Source organism: Lissotriton helveticus, chromosome 6, assembly GCF_964261635.1.
Source record: "Lissotriton helveticus chromosome 6, aLisHel1.1, whole genome shotgun sequence".
In the NCBI taxonomy this organism is placed as follows: domain Eukaryota; kingdom Metazoa; phylum Chordata; class Amphibia; order Caudata; family Salamandridae; genus Lissotriton; species Lissotriton helveticus.
Genome location: NC_136067.1, coordinates 617,395,094 through 617,411,591, shown reverse-complemented (window position 1 = coordinate 617,411,591; position 16,498 = coordinate 617,395,094). Strand labels below are relative to the sequence as shown.

At 44.1% G+C, this 16,498-nt stretch overlaps 1 protein-coding gene across 1 annotated transcript in view; it reads left to right on the top strand.

Annotated features, from left to right (window-relative positions):
* Positions 1-16,498, top strand: part of IMPG1 (interphotoreceptor matrix proteoglycan 1) — a 1,759,499-nt gene that overhangs the window by 1,565,145 nt on the left and 177,856 nt on the right. The window contains exon 14 of the mRNA XM_078648092.1: positions 1,171-1,390. Coding sequence (XP_078504218.1) covers positions 1,171-1,390 — 220 coding nt within the window. The remainder of the gene's footprint in view (positions 1-1,170; positions 1,391-16,498) is intronic.

Below are 16,498 nucleotides of genomic sequence, written 5' to 3'. Positions count from 1 at the left end.
TAACTAGAATGAATACATGTTATATACATATTTAAATCTAATTAACAGTTAATATCTCCAAATGACTGCAGTTAAAATGTCCTTTCGTTCATATAAACTGCTGTTATGCACAATTTTACTCTTACGGTCTAAGGTAAAATCTACTTTCTAATATAATTCATAAAATTGTCATATAATATTCATTTATTAATCCCACAAAGCCCCATGGTTTATAACAGGTATAGTATTTAGTAACCTGATCAGACTACACAAATGTTTCATTAAAATGCAAACGTCCCAGCGGCAGAGTTATAAATAAAATATCTCTATAAATAAAATAGCATCTCAGAATTTTGTTAGATACACCATTGGCTTTGCCATTGCCCCCATGTACGTTTTAAAGTGCGTTGACATTAAGGGCATTAGTCACCGAGGGAGTAAATTACTCCTCTGAGGTTGCGCATTTGATTTTGAAGAAATATTGGTCTCAAGCACTATTTCCATCCTGTCAGCTGTGGGGCAGTGTGCATACGATGTGATGCAAATTGTCCTCATATTAGGATGGAACAAAGCATCTCTACTTCGGTGCCGCGTGCGCCGATTATGATTCTTGGAATTCAAACATTGACAGTAATAAAAAATGGATACCTCAGAAATCTTAATCTGTATATTACTGCGACATACATTCAGTTCTTTCAGAAGGCAGTGTTCCTTTGGAATTGCTGTCGACCACGAACGGGGTAATTGTCTTGATTTTAAAGGTGACATAACTGACAGAACCCCTCTCGCCATCAATTTACTCAGCGCCTTTAAATTTCACTTCCTGATCGCAACCATGTAAAATTATGCCAACGGGCGTAAAATAATGTGAAAGTAAACCGCGCGAATAAATGTGCATTGTCCTGATTATAGACATTCAATGTAAAATGCATTGCCAAGAACACTTGTACCAATAGGTGTTATCTGCATATTTCATGTACCACAAAGAAAGATGCACTCTCAATAATAACTAGGACACTAGGAGGAACATTAGGTTACATTATCCTATTATCTAAATGCATTCGGCTGCTGTGTTCAAGAAAAATAACCGACTGGTGTAAGACTGTAAGCGTTAATATTGATTGTATGTGGAATTAAGAGCAGCTCAGTATTCACAGAGGGGCTGAAGTAAAATAACGTTCTCTTTTGCAGCTGCTTCCATACCTAATTTCCAACCTAACGGGATTTAAGCAACTAGAAATATTGAACTTCAGGAAAGGAAGTGTGATTGTCAACAGCAAAATGAAGTTTGCTAAGTCTGTGCCCTACAATATCACCGAGGCGGTGCACTGTGTGCTGGAGGACTTCTGCGAAGCTGCGTCTCAGCGCCTCAACCTGGAGATTGACAGCTACTCTCTGGATGTGGAACCTGGTAAGAGCATGTACCAAGAGCTGCATGACGGGAAACAAGTCACAAAAGGACTTTCCGTCTATGCACAGTATGTTTGTTTTTACACAGCTATGTGTGAATTTATTTTTAGTTCAAAGCATGGTGTAAATCAGGCGCAAAAGGAAAAAATTATAGTAAAACCTGTTTTGAAGATCTGTTGGGTCACTGTATGTTTATTTGTTTAAACGAGTTCATTGATGAACATTTAATATCCTGATGTCGGTAAGTGAACAGCTGCTTTGATGCACACACAATCAATTATTTGTTCCCCCTTTTCCCCATCAATGGCTGTTCAAATGAGCACTTATCTAGTCACTTCCTCTTCTTATCTCTATCCTTTTGGGAACTGATTTCCACAACTAAGGGGCATATGTTTTTTGACGTTCAGGTGGCACAATGCCTTGCACCATATTTACAAAGCGGTGTTAACCCACTTCGCATGACTTAACACCGCTCTGTAAATATGGTACCCTTTCATGCAGTTATCTTTGTGAAGGGGATTTGCAAAGGGTGTTGCTGTGGGCATTCCACCGCAACACCCATTCTTTTTGATGCTGCCCCAGATTTACAAGAATGTGTGGTAAATTTATCTTCTGACACAGCAACATTTATGGAGAAAAAGTGGTAGTCAATGTGTCGTCAGCAGGGTAAGCTGGATCCAAATTGGAAAAGTAGATGGTAGGATGCTGAAGAGTGTGGGCCTGGTGTGGTCATAGAAAAAGGCAAGAAAGCACAGTCGTTCCCAGGAAGACCTCGACATCGATCAGATGCTACTTGAAGTTGGTCCCTTTGAAGCCCTCTACGGTCAGACTCAGAAACTTTTCTGGAAGTCAGATCTCCCTCAGCAGCACAAACCACGAAGCTAAGATGGAGCGGTGATTCAGCATCAATGGTTATACTGGTCTCTATTGGCTCTCCTAATAGAAATAAGGCACAAGGTTTCTAAGTACCACGTCTTGCAGTTTTGGGACAGGTGGTCTACAATCTAACGTCAACCTAGGGACAAGGACCTCGACTGTACCACCTCGGAGTTAGGACTCACTACAACGGAGGCCAGCAGCAGGGTCCATGGTAGGTCCAATTGGAACTACTCAACTGGGATATTGCAGGGAGAGAGGCCTCTGGAAGCTTATGTCCTGTAGCTTAAACAGGAGGTCGGACAACTGACACTTAAAGTTACTTCTGTGGTCCTGCGTTCAAGGCAAGCAGGTCTAGTCTTCCTTTAGTTTCTTCAGACAGCAGGGAGTCCTCCTTCTTCTGATTCTTCACAAGTCAAGGAGTATTGTGAGGCGAGGTCTATGGGATACACTAATATGCCCAGGGCCAGCCTGTGGGCAGAGTGCAAACTTTTGTCCATCCCCTAAACCAGTTCTGGTCAGTTCCTCCCATCCCAGTGAGTTTGGAGCCAGCCTGATTAGTCAGACCCTCCAGGATATCGCGATTTCGCGATTTCGCGATTTGCCGCGAAATCGACACTTTCGTAAAAATGCCGCGATTTTTACAAAAGTGCCCGCGAAATTGGCACTTTTGTTGAAATCGCGGCGTTTTTACAAAAGCCGCCATATCCTGGGGGCCCACTTACATTGTTTATTGGGGCGGGCGGGAAGGACACAAAAGAATAACTTTCCGGGCTTAATGGGGCAGCTTAATGGGGCATTAGCAGCTCACTGTGAAGGGCTTTGAAGTGCCCCTCCCGCGCCTGGCTCCCCGCTGGAGACCCTCCCGGTGACTGGGGCGAGCCCCCGCCCTCTCCCCTGGAGCCGAGGGTCAATATGGGAATGAAAGGCCCTGATGGGCGATCAGGGCGAATGCTAACTGTGCCCCCCCAGGCGCAGTACAGCCATGTCACCGGCGCGCACACAGTCACGCTAGACCATGTGCTGGAAGGGGGTCAAGGACTCTTCTATGTGGGGCGTGTGGAATTTTCATCAGGCGCAGTCATTTCCAGAGGGCTTATGCCAGGCAAACAGAAAAGGTTCACCTTCAGCTATTATCTCTCCGTGTCTTCCATGCGTGGAACACACCATGCCTGCTGACGTTTCTGCCCCTGCGGTAGCTGGTCTGCTCATCCTTGATAAATCCGTGAAGGCAGCAGAATCGGGGGTACAAGCAGCAGGACTGTAGCAAACAAAGCTTTATTCAGGAAGGTGAGGTGCTAATGCTGTGGTCACTCAAACAGGGGCCTCGAGTGGTTGAGGAGCTATTCCCAGCTTAGTGACCCTGTGAAACATACAGATGTGCAAGGCCGACCCGGCCTCTCTGAAGGTTGAAAACAGTGAAATGCCTGGTGCAAAGGACACAATAAGGGATAAGAAGCATTGTTAAATGCTTTCAGTTTCGCCTTTGTGATTAATATTATTTTGGTTGTTGTTGTTGTTGTGAGATTTAGCTTGGTGAGTGTTAGTGTGTCACGTCGTCACTGTGACCACCTCAACTTTTCTATCTTGCAATAACTTCACACTTGAAGTTATTCTATTTATGTTGTCCTTCATAAAAACTCTCACGCAGACTAATTGCCGGCTCGCACCTCTGAAGATAAGGCCTGGAAAACTGACTGAGGCCTGCGAGACGAGTGCCAGGGCCCCTTCTGGAAACGGGAAGAAAGGGAGGGAAGAGAGGGAGAGGAGAGCTGAGGAGGAGAGGGGACAGGATGGGAGGGAGGGAGGAGAAGGAGAGAAGAGAGAGAAGAGTAGAGAGAGGAGAATTGAGGGGAGGGGAGGAGAGGAGGGTAGTGGGAAGGGTAGAGAAGGGGAGGAGAGTACATGAAGCAAGTGGAGCTAAGGAGAGGAGGGGCGGGCTGGGCTGGGGAGGGTGACCGGCAGAGGAGGAGAGGAGAAGAGGGGTAGGGGATGGGAGAGGAGAGAAAAGGAGGAAGGAAGAGAGAAGGTAGGATGGAAAGGCCAAGTACAGAAAGAAGGGCAGGTTGAGCAGAGAATGAAGGGAGAGATGGAGGTTCAGGAGGTTTTAACAAAAAGTAACCCCTAAACCAGAGCTTTACCACTACATTGTGGACATTCATTTCGTGTAACTGTCAAGCTGTAGGAAAAGGGAATTACTTAAACCCACAATCAAGAGTGTTTCTAGGGAGAAATGCTTACATTAGTATACCTACATAGCTTCATGTTGTTAAATAACGAAAAAAACTAAGATATCTGTGTTTGTTGTAGGAAATATGGCCAAATAAAATGCCGCAAAATTGCCGCTAAATTTCCATATTTGTGCCGCTAAATTTCCATTTTTGTGCCGCTAAATTTGCTAGTCCATGCCGCTATATCCTGGGGGGTCTGATTAGTGAGACAAAAGGGAGGAAGGCCTAGGGTAGTGTGTTATCTGCCAGCGACAAGATAGGTATAATTTGAAGCTAGGGAAGCAGCTGGGCACAGCCTCAGGCCATCCTATCAAGGGAAGAGTCCCCCTCCATACACCCACAGCCTTTTCACCACTGTCTGGGAGGAATACACATTTTACCACAGAACCCATCGGGGTCAGGTGACAGATGGACACTGGCTTGAAAGCCTTTTAGATTTGGGCAGAAAATGACAACTTTGTAAAAGTGCCATTTCTAAAATAGTAATATACAATCAGATTTGACAATTTTATTAGATTGTAAAACACTATTAAAACAAGTCTTGGAACCATTTTTCTAGCAACTCCCAAACTGAATTTAGCATTTATTAAATGTAATAGCTTAAGCCAATGGTAACCTATATGAGAACCAGCCTTGCCACAGTAAAAAAGGACTTTGGAGGCCTTTCACATTCCAGGACATATAAAACATGAAATGTAAATATTCTACTTTTTAAATACGATGCACCTTGTCCTATGGGCTTTAAAGGCCTACCTTAGGGCTGACTTTTAAGTATTAGAAAGAAAGGTTTAGGCTTGGCAAAAGGTTTATTTTGCTAGGCTAAATAGCATATAAAAACTGCAAAACGAGACTGCAGTGGCCAACCTGATGACATGTTGTGCAGTGCTACTTTAGTTGGTGTCACAATGAGTGTTGCTAGTAGTATTTTAATTTACAGGCCCTCTGTATATGTTGTACCATATACTAGGGACTTAAAAGTAAATTAAATGTGCCAATCAGGTGTATTCCAATTTTCCAATCTTACCATCTTTAATAGAGGGAGCACAAATGCTTTATTACAGGTTAACAGGGGTGAAGTGCACAGAGTTGTACAGCCAACAAAATAAGGGTTCACTAAAAAGGGAAAAATCCTGATGCCACCACAGGAAGGGCAAACTTCCAACAACTAGGTTTCAACATTAAAACCAAACATTTTGTCTACACTCTCATCTAGAATTACTCCTAATCTACCTATTCCAGCTCATGAAAAATGAAAATTAGCCCAAGTCCTTCCCTTAGTTTAATTTCTGTGGTTAGGGTCCACATCCAAGCTAGGCACGTTACCCACATTGTCACAGATCAATTCAAACTGTACTATTCATCCACTTCACTAAAATCTGCCATCCTCAAATTAGCCAACTTTTGCTGCAAAAGTATGCACTATAACCTGACTCTATCTCTGCTTGAGAAACACCAGATCCCTAATCCAGATCACTTGAACAAATATTGAACCTTTGTTCAGTCACTCCCATAGCACATATAGCAGAATCACGATTCTTCAATATGCTTATGAGACACATCTCTACTTCAAATTCACCTCTGCTTCAAACATACAATACCTCAAACAGTGCTTACACATCATCCAGACCTGGATGTCCAGCACCAACCTGAAGTGCAACCTAGCCACTTGGCAGAATTCCTGGTTTGTGTCAAGAACTATATCCCAGATACACTACACACCTAGCTCAATGAAATAACCATGACTGCTTCAAAACCCAATTTTCACTGAATTCCAAGTCACTTGGATGCAGCCTGGACACCAATTTGGCCTCAAGCAACACATTGCCAAAAACCAGACTGCCTCGTAGCAGCTCTCTCTTCTGAAGAAAGTGAAGAAAGTCAGATAATTTCTTCCAGAAAGCAACTTCAGAACTACTGTTCAAGCCTTTGTACTCTCACACTTACTTGTTGGTGATGCCCTATTCCATGTCCTTCCGGAATCCACACTGGCAATCTACATGCTGCAGTACACATCTGGTTCTGGGTCTGAGGAAATATGATACATGAGTCAGCTTACCAGAAGACGGCACCTCCTTCCAGCTACCACACAGACCGGTATATATGCTGGCCCTGGATACGATCATTCGGGAAACATCCTTTACAACGCAACTTTTACCTCGCAGTGCCTTTACGACGCAACTTTTACAACGCAAACCATTACAACGCATTGCGCTGGGGGGCGCTCTAGGATAGGGAATACGTTTAATTTACTGTCCAACACCTTCCCTAGTGTCCACGGGGACAGGAGTTGAAATAGTAAATTAAACTATTCACTATCCAGCACCCCAAAGCGCTATGCGTTGTAAAGGTTTGCGTTGTAAAAACTGCGTTGTAAAGGCATGCGATGTAAAAGCATGCGTTGTAATGTCATACATCCGATCATTCTTACGTTTGAGCAGGTGCCAGGATGGGGCAGGTATCGTGAGCCGGCACCCGATTTGCGATGTGAGTATGATCCGCAAGGAAGCGCAGCGAGACTTCTCTCATCAAGTAAGTTGATTATGTAGGAATCTCACCGATGCCATAGGGCAAGAAGTATAATACCCTCTGCATTTCTTCTTTCTGCAGCCCAACAAGGTGTGGGCCCCTGCGCCTTAGGCTCATGGAGCACTAGTAGGGCTCCTTTTAGGTAAGCCACTTACACACGCCTTCTACATAGACCTATGTAAACGATCTGCGATACACGAGCATGTTCGTGCGTTTTACGTAGCACAGTCCACGTTGTCATCAGTTCAGACTATACCGCATATATATACAATGATGACAGGGCTGGAGCCATGAAAGCGTACGAATTGTTTAGTGTCTCATTGCAATCAAAGCAAGACATACCTTAGCATACTGAGATCTGGGTGACCACGCTGACGCGCAGGATGTGGATGTGCGACTGACCGGCCAGAATAATGCATGGAGCTGCTCGGGCTGGTGTGCCGCGGCGCCCGCAATCGTTGTGCGCCCACTCACGGTAATCACAATGCTGATTTATGTAACTTTGAGTCATGGCTCTTCCTTCTTTATTTGTTTTTAATAAATCACGCTACTTCTCTAAACAGTAGCAGGATGACATGACCTTTCAACAACAGCACTATAACATGCCCGATGTTGCTCTTGTTTTTGTTTCCCTATTTTTTCTAGTTTTTAGGTCTTGAATACTTGGGGAGGTGTTTAGCCACGACTTAAACCATTTAGGATTTAGTGGTGACTCTCAAACCCCCCCCCCCACCCCCACCCCCCCCGAGATCATTTAGAGGGCTAATGTTACCCCTCTCTCACTTTTCACTATTGTGCTTCACTTTATTAATTCTTTTAGTCCTGAAGAAACGTCAGGGATCCTTTGGACCAACGAAGGCATGAAACATGTTGACCTGACCAGTTACCAGGGCACATTACGCCTATTGTGGTAACACTGAACCGACGGGTTCTTTTACTGTACCAAGGGTACCTTTTCATTAAAGACTCCTTAGGTATACCCTTAGGTATTTTTAAAACTCACTGCACGTACGATTACACCCTATTTTTAGGACTCCACCCCCACATGCACCAGACGGCAGTTGTATCAAAAGATCTCCGCTAAAGCGACCCTTCGGGGGACCCGTAGCGCATTGCACCGCGGGCCCGACGAGGAGCAACCGCCCGTTGATGAAGCATGACATCCTTCGGGGTGTGTGAGGGCAACAAGAGACAAGATTTGTCTTGGTCAACACTGCCCCTCACTCTCTACATCGAGTCCGCGACCTAAAACGCTCCCTTCCTTTTCTTTCCTCTATTTGGAACAGTGCCCCTTTGTTGTAAACTAAGGTTATTTTGGAGCACGGGTACTTGACCATCTAAACGCTCCCGGTCCCCCCTCTTCTTTTTTGAATACACGTTTAACAAGTGGACATTTCTCTGCCCACACTGCTCCGTGTGCCTTCCGAACTGTCTCAAATACATGTCTGGGATGGGTGACAGCTACATTATGTTCATTCCCTCTAGACAGCCTCAAACACAGGTAGGGTGTGTATACATATACCTAGGTCTGCAAGAAGAACCAGGCTGAGACTGGAGCTTGGCCTAGCAAGGCCTGATGTGATCGGCCAGGGGGACCTTATCAGGTTGTACCTAAGGATATTAAAGGCCCCGGCTAACTCCCTAAAACACCACTTGAGATACATCTTTGAAGACCCTGCATCGACATGGCACACTAGGCTGGGAATTGCAACTAAATCTCTTAAGATAGTGGAAGAAAATCTTGTGCGGCAGGACATCCCGCTGAACGTTTGGAAGAGAGCTATTAACAAACAAGTGAACGAAATCTCCTTTGAACTTGATTATAAATCCCTTCGCCGTAGCCCCAATTTGGAACCCCTAAACCACTCATACACTGTGGGCAAAGCACAATCATATCTAAGCGAGGCCATCACAACACAGGCGCGAAGCAAAATTCTATCCATGAGGCTGATCACGCTCGGGATAGCAGATTTCAACCCCGCTTGGGCCCAAAGAGGGGACTCCATATCCTGCAGGCTATGTACGTACAAAAGGGAATCTTGGCTGCACCTTCTCTGTTGCTGTCCTCATTTCAAGAATGAACGCCGGCGACTGCTGCGCCCGATCTGCCTCAATCGGAGCTTAACAACATGCTCGGAAGCATCAGCCCTGTGTTTGTCAACCACCAACACTATGTTCCTAGCGAGATCAGCGAAATTCGTTCACCAAATTAGTTTAGCACTAAAAACCCATAATGAGAGTATTTCATCACTCAGGAGGCTCACCTCAAAAGCAAATGATCAGAGTTGAAGTGCACTCGTCATGTAGCTTCATTGGCAGTGCCACTTGCACGCCCCCATATGGAAGACAGTAAGGACTTGTCCAAACGCATACAATGACTGGGAAAGGCCAATCAATGGGACTAAGACTGTGGGAGCTGTATCCTTCTTTCTCATTCTGTTTTTTTTTATATACCATTTTTTTAATTAGCACAGGCGTACATCATGTTTTAAACAAGCAAAGAAGTTTTTTTGTTTTTTTAGAATTACTGTTCTGAACTTTCTCTTTTTACTGTAAAGATTTTAATTAATTGTACAGTTAATAAAAAAACCTTGAAACCTTAAAACCTGTCTCAAATACATGTCTGGGATGGGTGACAGCTACATTATGTTCATTCCCTCTAGACAGCCTCAAACACAGGTAGGGTGTGTGTGACAGAGAACTCATCTACATTCATCTACATTCGGAGTTCTTCCTGGGCAAAAAGAGGGATGGGGAGCTGACACTTCCACCTGAATAGGTTGTGTCTTGTTTCACACACAAAGGGCTGATTTCCCACCACAGACAGCCTGGCAGACAAGGTTAGAAAATAGGAAGACCTGTTCACTACAAGGGCTTGCTTTGAAGTCACCCCCACTTCAAAGGCACAACTGGGGCTCTGACGCTACCAAGACAGTACACTACTTAATTTGTGAAAAATTCTCCCGGGAGTAAAGACTGCTGTGCCACTAGGGTTGCCACTTTCTCTCACTTCGGTTCTGATTGAAATGATTTCTGCATTGCTGAGCCGCCCTGATGCCTGCTGATTTCAACCCCCTGACGACAAGGTCTGGACCCATCTCATTTGAACTCAGAGTGATTCCAGGGGCTTGCTGGCTTGCCCCCTGTTCTGAAGTCTCAGGGCAATCAAAGACTTATTTTAACTCTGCAACAACACCAGGACGTTGCCATCTGTGAGTCCTACCTAGCCAAGTGGTGCCAACCCAATCCTGGGCCCTAGATTTATGTTTTCCCGAAACATCAAAATCAACCCAGTGGTGACTGTGCACCAATCAGACCTGATGCATTCCCCTTCGACACAAGAGCCGATTGACGACATCGCCTTGATGGACTGCACGGTTCAAGGACAACAGAACAGTGCGACTCGACTATGACGTCGTTGTCGAGTCGCACTGTTGGTCATCGTTGAACCGTGCCTCTTTAGATAACCCTGACTGCTCTGTGACAAGCTACCACAGGCTGAGCACGGGTTATCTTTTAGTGTGCATCTAGTTTACCCTGACTATGATTGGGGTCCCTACTTGGACAGGGTGCATACCTCTGCCAACTAGAGACCCAATTTCTAACAAAAGCTAACATGACTAGTACCCCCACTTAGCTCGTAGACAAACTAACAATCTCTAGTGGATCTCGGCACACCTTCAGCCAAGAAACCATTCAATTGCAGACAAAGGAGCTGATTCCGATGATGTCAGGAAGCCTCCAGACGGGTTCCGGAATGTGCAAATCAGATTCGGGACCTATGTTTATGTCCGAATCGTCCCCTGTTCCGAATGACCAAGTACGATGCAAAGATCTTGTCCGCATCGACCGAATTGTTTCCTGTCCGTCCAACTCGTTCGCAGCCAAATCGTGCAGCACAATGGAGCCGGATTCCGAATGAGCGAGTACGATGCACGATTCGGACAGCCGTATCAACTCAGTCTCTGCAAGACAAAACGGCTGTGGGAATCGAACTTTGGGGGGGCCATAGCAGGCCCCCCTTCTCCCCTTCTCCTGGGGCCCTCCAAATCGGTAACGGGGTGCCCATGGGTCCCCCGATCCAAGTACGCACTGTGTGGCAGGCACCATGTGGTGCCCGCCACAGGGTGTACGCTTTTCTCCACCTAACTGTGTGCGCGCTCGGTATTCAGGCTTCCATTGAGTTCAATGGTAGTCCGACCGAACTGAGTCCATCAGCATAAGGATGCATTATACTAGTTTGGTCGGACTCTCCCAGCGTGATTCACTAGGAAAGCCCTCCGGATCCAAATCGTACAGAGGGCTTTCCTAGCGAGATCGGAATTGGCCCTTAAGTGGGAAAAAACACAGACAACAGGCCTTTTCCATCCACGCACAGAGGATTTGGAACAACATTCCCATATCCATTAGACCACCCCAGCGCTGCTCTATTTCAGAAAAGTGTTGAAGACTCACCTATTTACAGAACACTACACCATAATGCATTAACCTTCCACAACCCAGTCTCCTCTCCTCTGACTTGTTGACTTTAGGCTTTTCTTTGATCATGTGCAGCGCTCCTCTACCTTTTGGCTAGGTTTAAACTAAAGAAATAACATATACAGACATACATAAATGAACTATACTTGAGCATTCACTGGAAACTACTGTAAATAATCAAAAGTGTAAATGTTAGGCTAAAATGCAGGGATGCATCTCAGCATTTGAACAACAAGTTTATGAATTACCATGAACACTATGCTATTTGAAGTAGCTCCTTTGGTTAACAAATCATGCTGTTCTTTAGAGGCATTTGAGACAAAGAAAAGGACTAATGATGCTGGACAGAATAGAAAAATGTCCTGAAAACAGTATTAGCCTAGTTTGCCATCTGCCACATTCTCAGTAGAAAGAACATGTTAAATGACTGAATCTCTAGTTCACCTGTGCTATGCCCTTGGTACTGCTACCACAATTTATAAATCAGTAACGTTTATCTTGACATCATGTTTTCTTTAGGGTGGATCTCACTGTTGCCTTGTTTGGTATCCTACTCAATTATTTTGAAAAAGAAAAGGGTTTAACACATAGGGTAAAACTCATGTTCACTGTTTCAAAGCACTCTAATATGAACCCAAATAAACATTGATTAAATAGAAGGGTGGTGCAACGGATTTGAGGTGAGACCCAAAAGTGGGGAACAGCCATTACAACGCAGGTTTTACCACGCGTTGCTTTTACATCGCATGCATTGCAACGCATGCGATGTTACAACGCGTGGTAAAACCACGCATACCATTACATCGCATGCGCTTTTGCAACGCATGCGATGTAATGTGTAATGGGGCGGCTATTCACGTCGTTGTGAGGAAACTTAGGCTGTTTCCTCACAACAACGTGAAGCAAGCAGGAAGGAGGAAGCAGGATCCGACAGCGACGCTGGAGAGGAGAGAGTTAAGGGGGTTTGGGCATGGGGTGGGGGTTACTTATGTAGGGTTTAGGGTAGTTTAAAAGTAGTGTGGTAATGTTTGTGTGTGTTTTTTTAAAAAGTTTTATTGTGTGTTGTGGTGTTGTGTTTATTTAGTGTAGTGTATTAGGGAGGGTAGTGTAGTGTTTATGTAGTGTAGTGATTTAGGTTTTAGGGTAGTGTAGTGTTGTAGTGTTTGTTTATTGTAGTGTATTAGGGTTTAGTGTAGTGTAGGGGTGGGAGTAGTGTGGGTAGTGTAGTAGTGTTTTAGGGTTGAGGGTAGTGTAGGGGTGGGAGTAGTGTGGGTAGCGTATTAGTGTTTTAGGGTTTAGGGTAGTGTAGAGGTGGGAGTAGTGTGGATAGTATAGAAGTGTTTTAGGGTGTAGTGTAGGGGTGGGTGTAGTGTGGGTGGTGAAGTAGTGTTTTAGAGTTTAGGGTAGTGTAGGGGTGGGAGTAGTGTGGGTAGCATAGTAGTGTTTTAGGGTTTAGGGTAGTGTGTGGTTGGGAGTAGTGTGTGTAGCGTAGTAGTGTTGTAGGGTTTAGGGTAGTGTAGGGGTGGGAGTAGTGTGGGTAGCGTAGTAGTGTGGGTAGCGTAGTAGTGTTTTAGGGCTTAGGGTAGTGTAGGGGTGGGAGTACTGTGGGTAGCGTAGTAGTGTTTTAGGGTTTAGGGTAGTGTAAGGGTGGGAGTAGTGTGGGTAGCGTAGTAGTGGTTTAGGGTAGTGTAGGGGTGGGAGTAGTGTGGGTAGCGTAGTAGTGTTTTAGGATTTAGGTTAGTGTAAGGGTGGGAGTAGTGTGGGTAGCGTAGTAGTATTTTAGGGTTTAGGGTAGTGTAGGGGTGGGAGTAGTGTGGGTAGCGTAGTAGTGTTTTAGGTTTTAGGGTTGTGTAAGGGTGGGAGTAGTGTGGGTAGTGTAGTAGTGGTTTTGGGTAGTGTAAGGGTGGGAGTAGTGTGGGTAGTGTGGTAGTGTTTTTGGGTTGGGGTAGTGTAGGGGTGGGAGTAGTTTGCTGTGTAGGTGTAGAGATAGGGATGTAACTTACCTTGCATACTTTTACCATAAGTATAGCTTTACCACGCATGCCTTTGCGTTGTAATGGCATGCGTGGTAAAAGCATACTCGTGGTAAAAGTATGCGATGTAATGGCATGCGATGTCATTGACATCACGTTGTAATACCCGCGTTGTAATGGTATGCGTGGTATTAGAATGCGATGTAATGACATACATACCCCAAAAGAGGACAAGAAAGGTAACATACGTCAAGAAAGTCAAAATATGTTATACACTTTCAATACTAAAAAGTATTTACACCCTCAAATGTGACCAATCTGATTTTCTAAAAACTTCACATTTTCTTTCCTCCATAAAATCAAAGATAATACTGTAGATAAATCATCCAGGTCTAAACTAGTTAACTTCATCAGAGTAAAAAAGGCCCCAAATTACATAATAGCTTACCAAAATCGGTGTCATCATGGTTTCTATTTGTTTTGTCCCAGATTATATGGGATCTAGTTGAGTATTCTTATAACGGTGACTCCCTGCAGCAACCAGGAATTACAGATACCTGTGACATCAGCATTCCGCGTGCAGTATTAGGGCATCGGTATCACTACATCACTTGTGCTGTGGGTCTTGGTTCTTACACACAAACATATATTTTAACTGCTGAAAAACGATACACCACTAGTTGCTTCTCGGACACATAAGAAGTCATTCATGAACTCCTTAACCTAGAGAAGACTGTTCTTAGTAAATCAATGAGGGTTGAAACACTGCAAACATGTTTGCATACCTACTCGGTTGAGAGAACTGCAGTCATACACAAGTGTTTTGCAGAAGGGCTTTTATTTAATTCACCAGTTCATGTGGTACCAGACCCTAGTTCAAGCTAGAGAAACAGCCATGTCATTTTGTGGCATATGCCTCTATCAAACTGGATTCGGTTTTGACAAAGTTAAAAAATCTTAACATTAATAAGTCACCTGTAAGTGAAGCAGCAAGGTCCACCTTCATTATGGCAATTTTAAAATATTTAAGTGTGACTTCTTGTCTGTTTATATAGAGTAAAGGGCTTAAAATTGTTGTTACCGGAGAGGATGTGCCATTATTGGCAAGGGTGTTTGGTGCATAATACTCTGCTTTTATAACTTGATCTTGAAAGCACCTTGCACACCCATGCTCATATCATTTAATTGAATTATGAAAATGAAAAATGTTGGTGAATGTGAATTACTATTACGAATGTTAGAATAATATTTTTTAGATATGTTGCTAAACCATTTGGTGACTGTAGCTGTTAGGTTGGTTTCATAAGTGGCATTGAACTACATTCCTTACACGCCGACCGGCCTAGGAAGCATGGAGGAGGTATGAATAGCCGATAGAATACGCTTAGTTAGATACAGAAGAAACAAGTGATACCTGGCTTGGAAACCTACCAGTCAGCTTGCACAAGCATCATGGGCCTCATTTATGAAAAGTGGCGCATCGCTGCGTGAAAACAGCAATGCGTCACTTTTCATTGCGCCCTCCTTGCGACACCAATGATGCGTCATATTTACAGTATGACGCATCATGTCGCAAGGAGTCGCTCTGTAAGCGCAAAAGTCACGCATTGCCGGAATGTGTCACAAAAGTGACGCAACTCCAGCAATGTGTCCTTTCACATGGGGAAAGCCCCATGTGAAAGGGCTTGCGTCAGTCTTACGCCTGCTGTGAGGCAGGCGCAAGATTTTGACGCAACAGCGTCCTACTATTACGAGGCTTTTTGCGGGGGAACGCCCCCTCTGCATACATTATACCTGACGCAGGTATAATGTAGCGCAGGGGTTTACAAAGTGACGCATTTGCTTAGATGCGTCACTTTGTAAATGTGGTGCAACAAGGCACATTTTTTACTCCACTGGTGCGTCACTAAAAGTGACGCACCAGCGGCATAAAAGTGACGCAAGGGCTCATAAATGAGGCCCCTTGTTTTCTGTGAGAGCAGTTCCATACCAAAACTGTACTGGAGCGGGAATCAGTTCTCAGTTAAAGAATCTCAGTTTACCATCACAGGGGCTAATTCTCACTCAATTTTTTATCTATCGTCAGATGAATATTTGTCATTGTTTAAGAGAAGATCAGAGCTATGCATCAGATAAATTTTGATCACGATCACTAATCTATTTTTAGTCACTAAAGATAGTTGCGTATGAGTTAAAGGATTTAATTATTCAAATCAATTAGTAAATCATCGTTATTAGATAAAATGATGAATTCCTAAATTGTAGTCATTCGAATCTTATTAGGAGTGAATAATCAGGGAATATGCAATAAATGGCAATAGAATGCATTAAGCGGTGAGTCAGAACCCATAAAGAGTTCTAGTTTGAGAGAGTGAGAGTTAAGAATCGAAGCTTCAGCATTAAAGTCAGATCAATATTTCTAAATTAATTTAAAGAAGAACTTTCCATAAAGAGATGTTTAAGAAACCCAGTAGAGCCTCAAAGCAATTGGAGCTTTATGTAGTATATAAGACATGGAAGAATGGTCCGGAAAAGTGGTATCCTACTCTAGCAACCTGCACTATTATAGAGTACAAATTCCTTCTGTCTCATGGGAACAGGATCACTACTCATCTTCTCACAGGAATACTTTAGTAAACAGAAAGCAATGTTATGTTAGCAAATAAGTTGTTTCATTTCTAAGCTCATGTGGGTCATTTTCTCATTCAGGTCTACTTTCCCATGTATAAACTACAATCCATATTTACAAGACTATGGGGGTAGGGCAGTGTAGCAAGTCACCTTGCTGCACTGCCCTGCGACACAGGGAATGGGAAGGAATATGCCGTATTTATCCAATACGGTGCATTCTTGTCCTTTCTCCCTTCGCTGGCATCATTTTAGCAGGAAGAGTCACCTTCCCGCATAAAAACAATCCTCAGATGCTTTTTTCTCACATAGAAAGAGGAAAAACAAGGATAAATAAACATAATTCTCTTTGTTGTGCCTCTCCTGGGGAGGCGTATTTCATGGGTGTATTCCCAG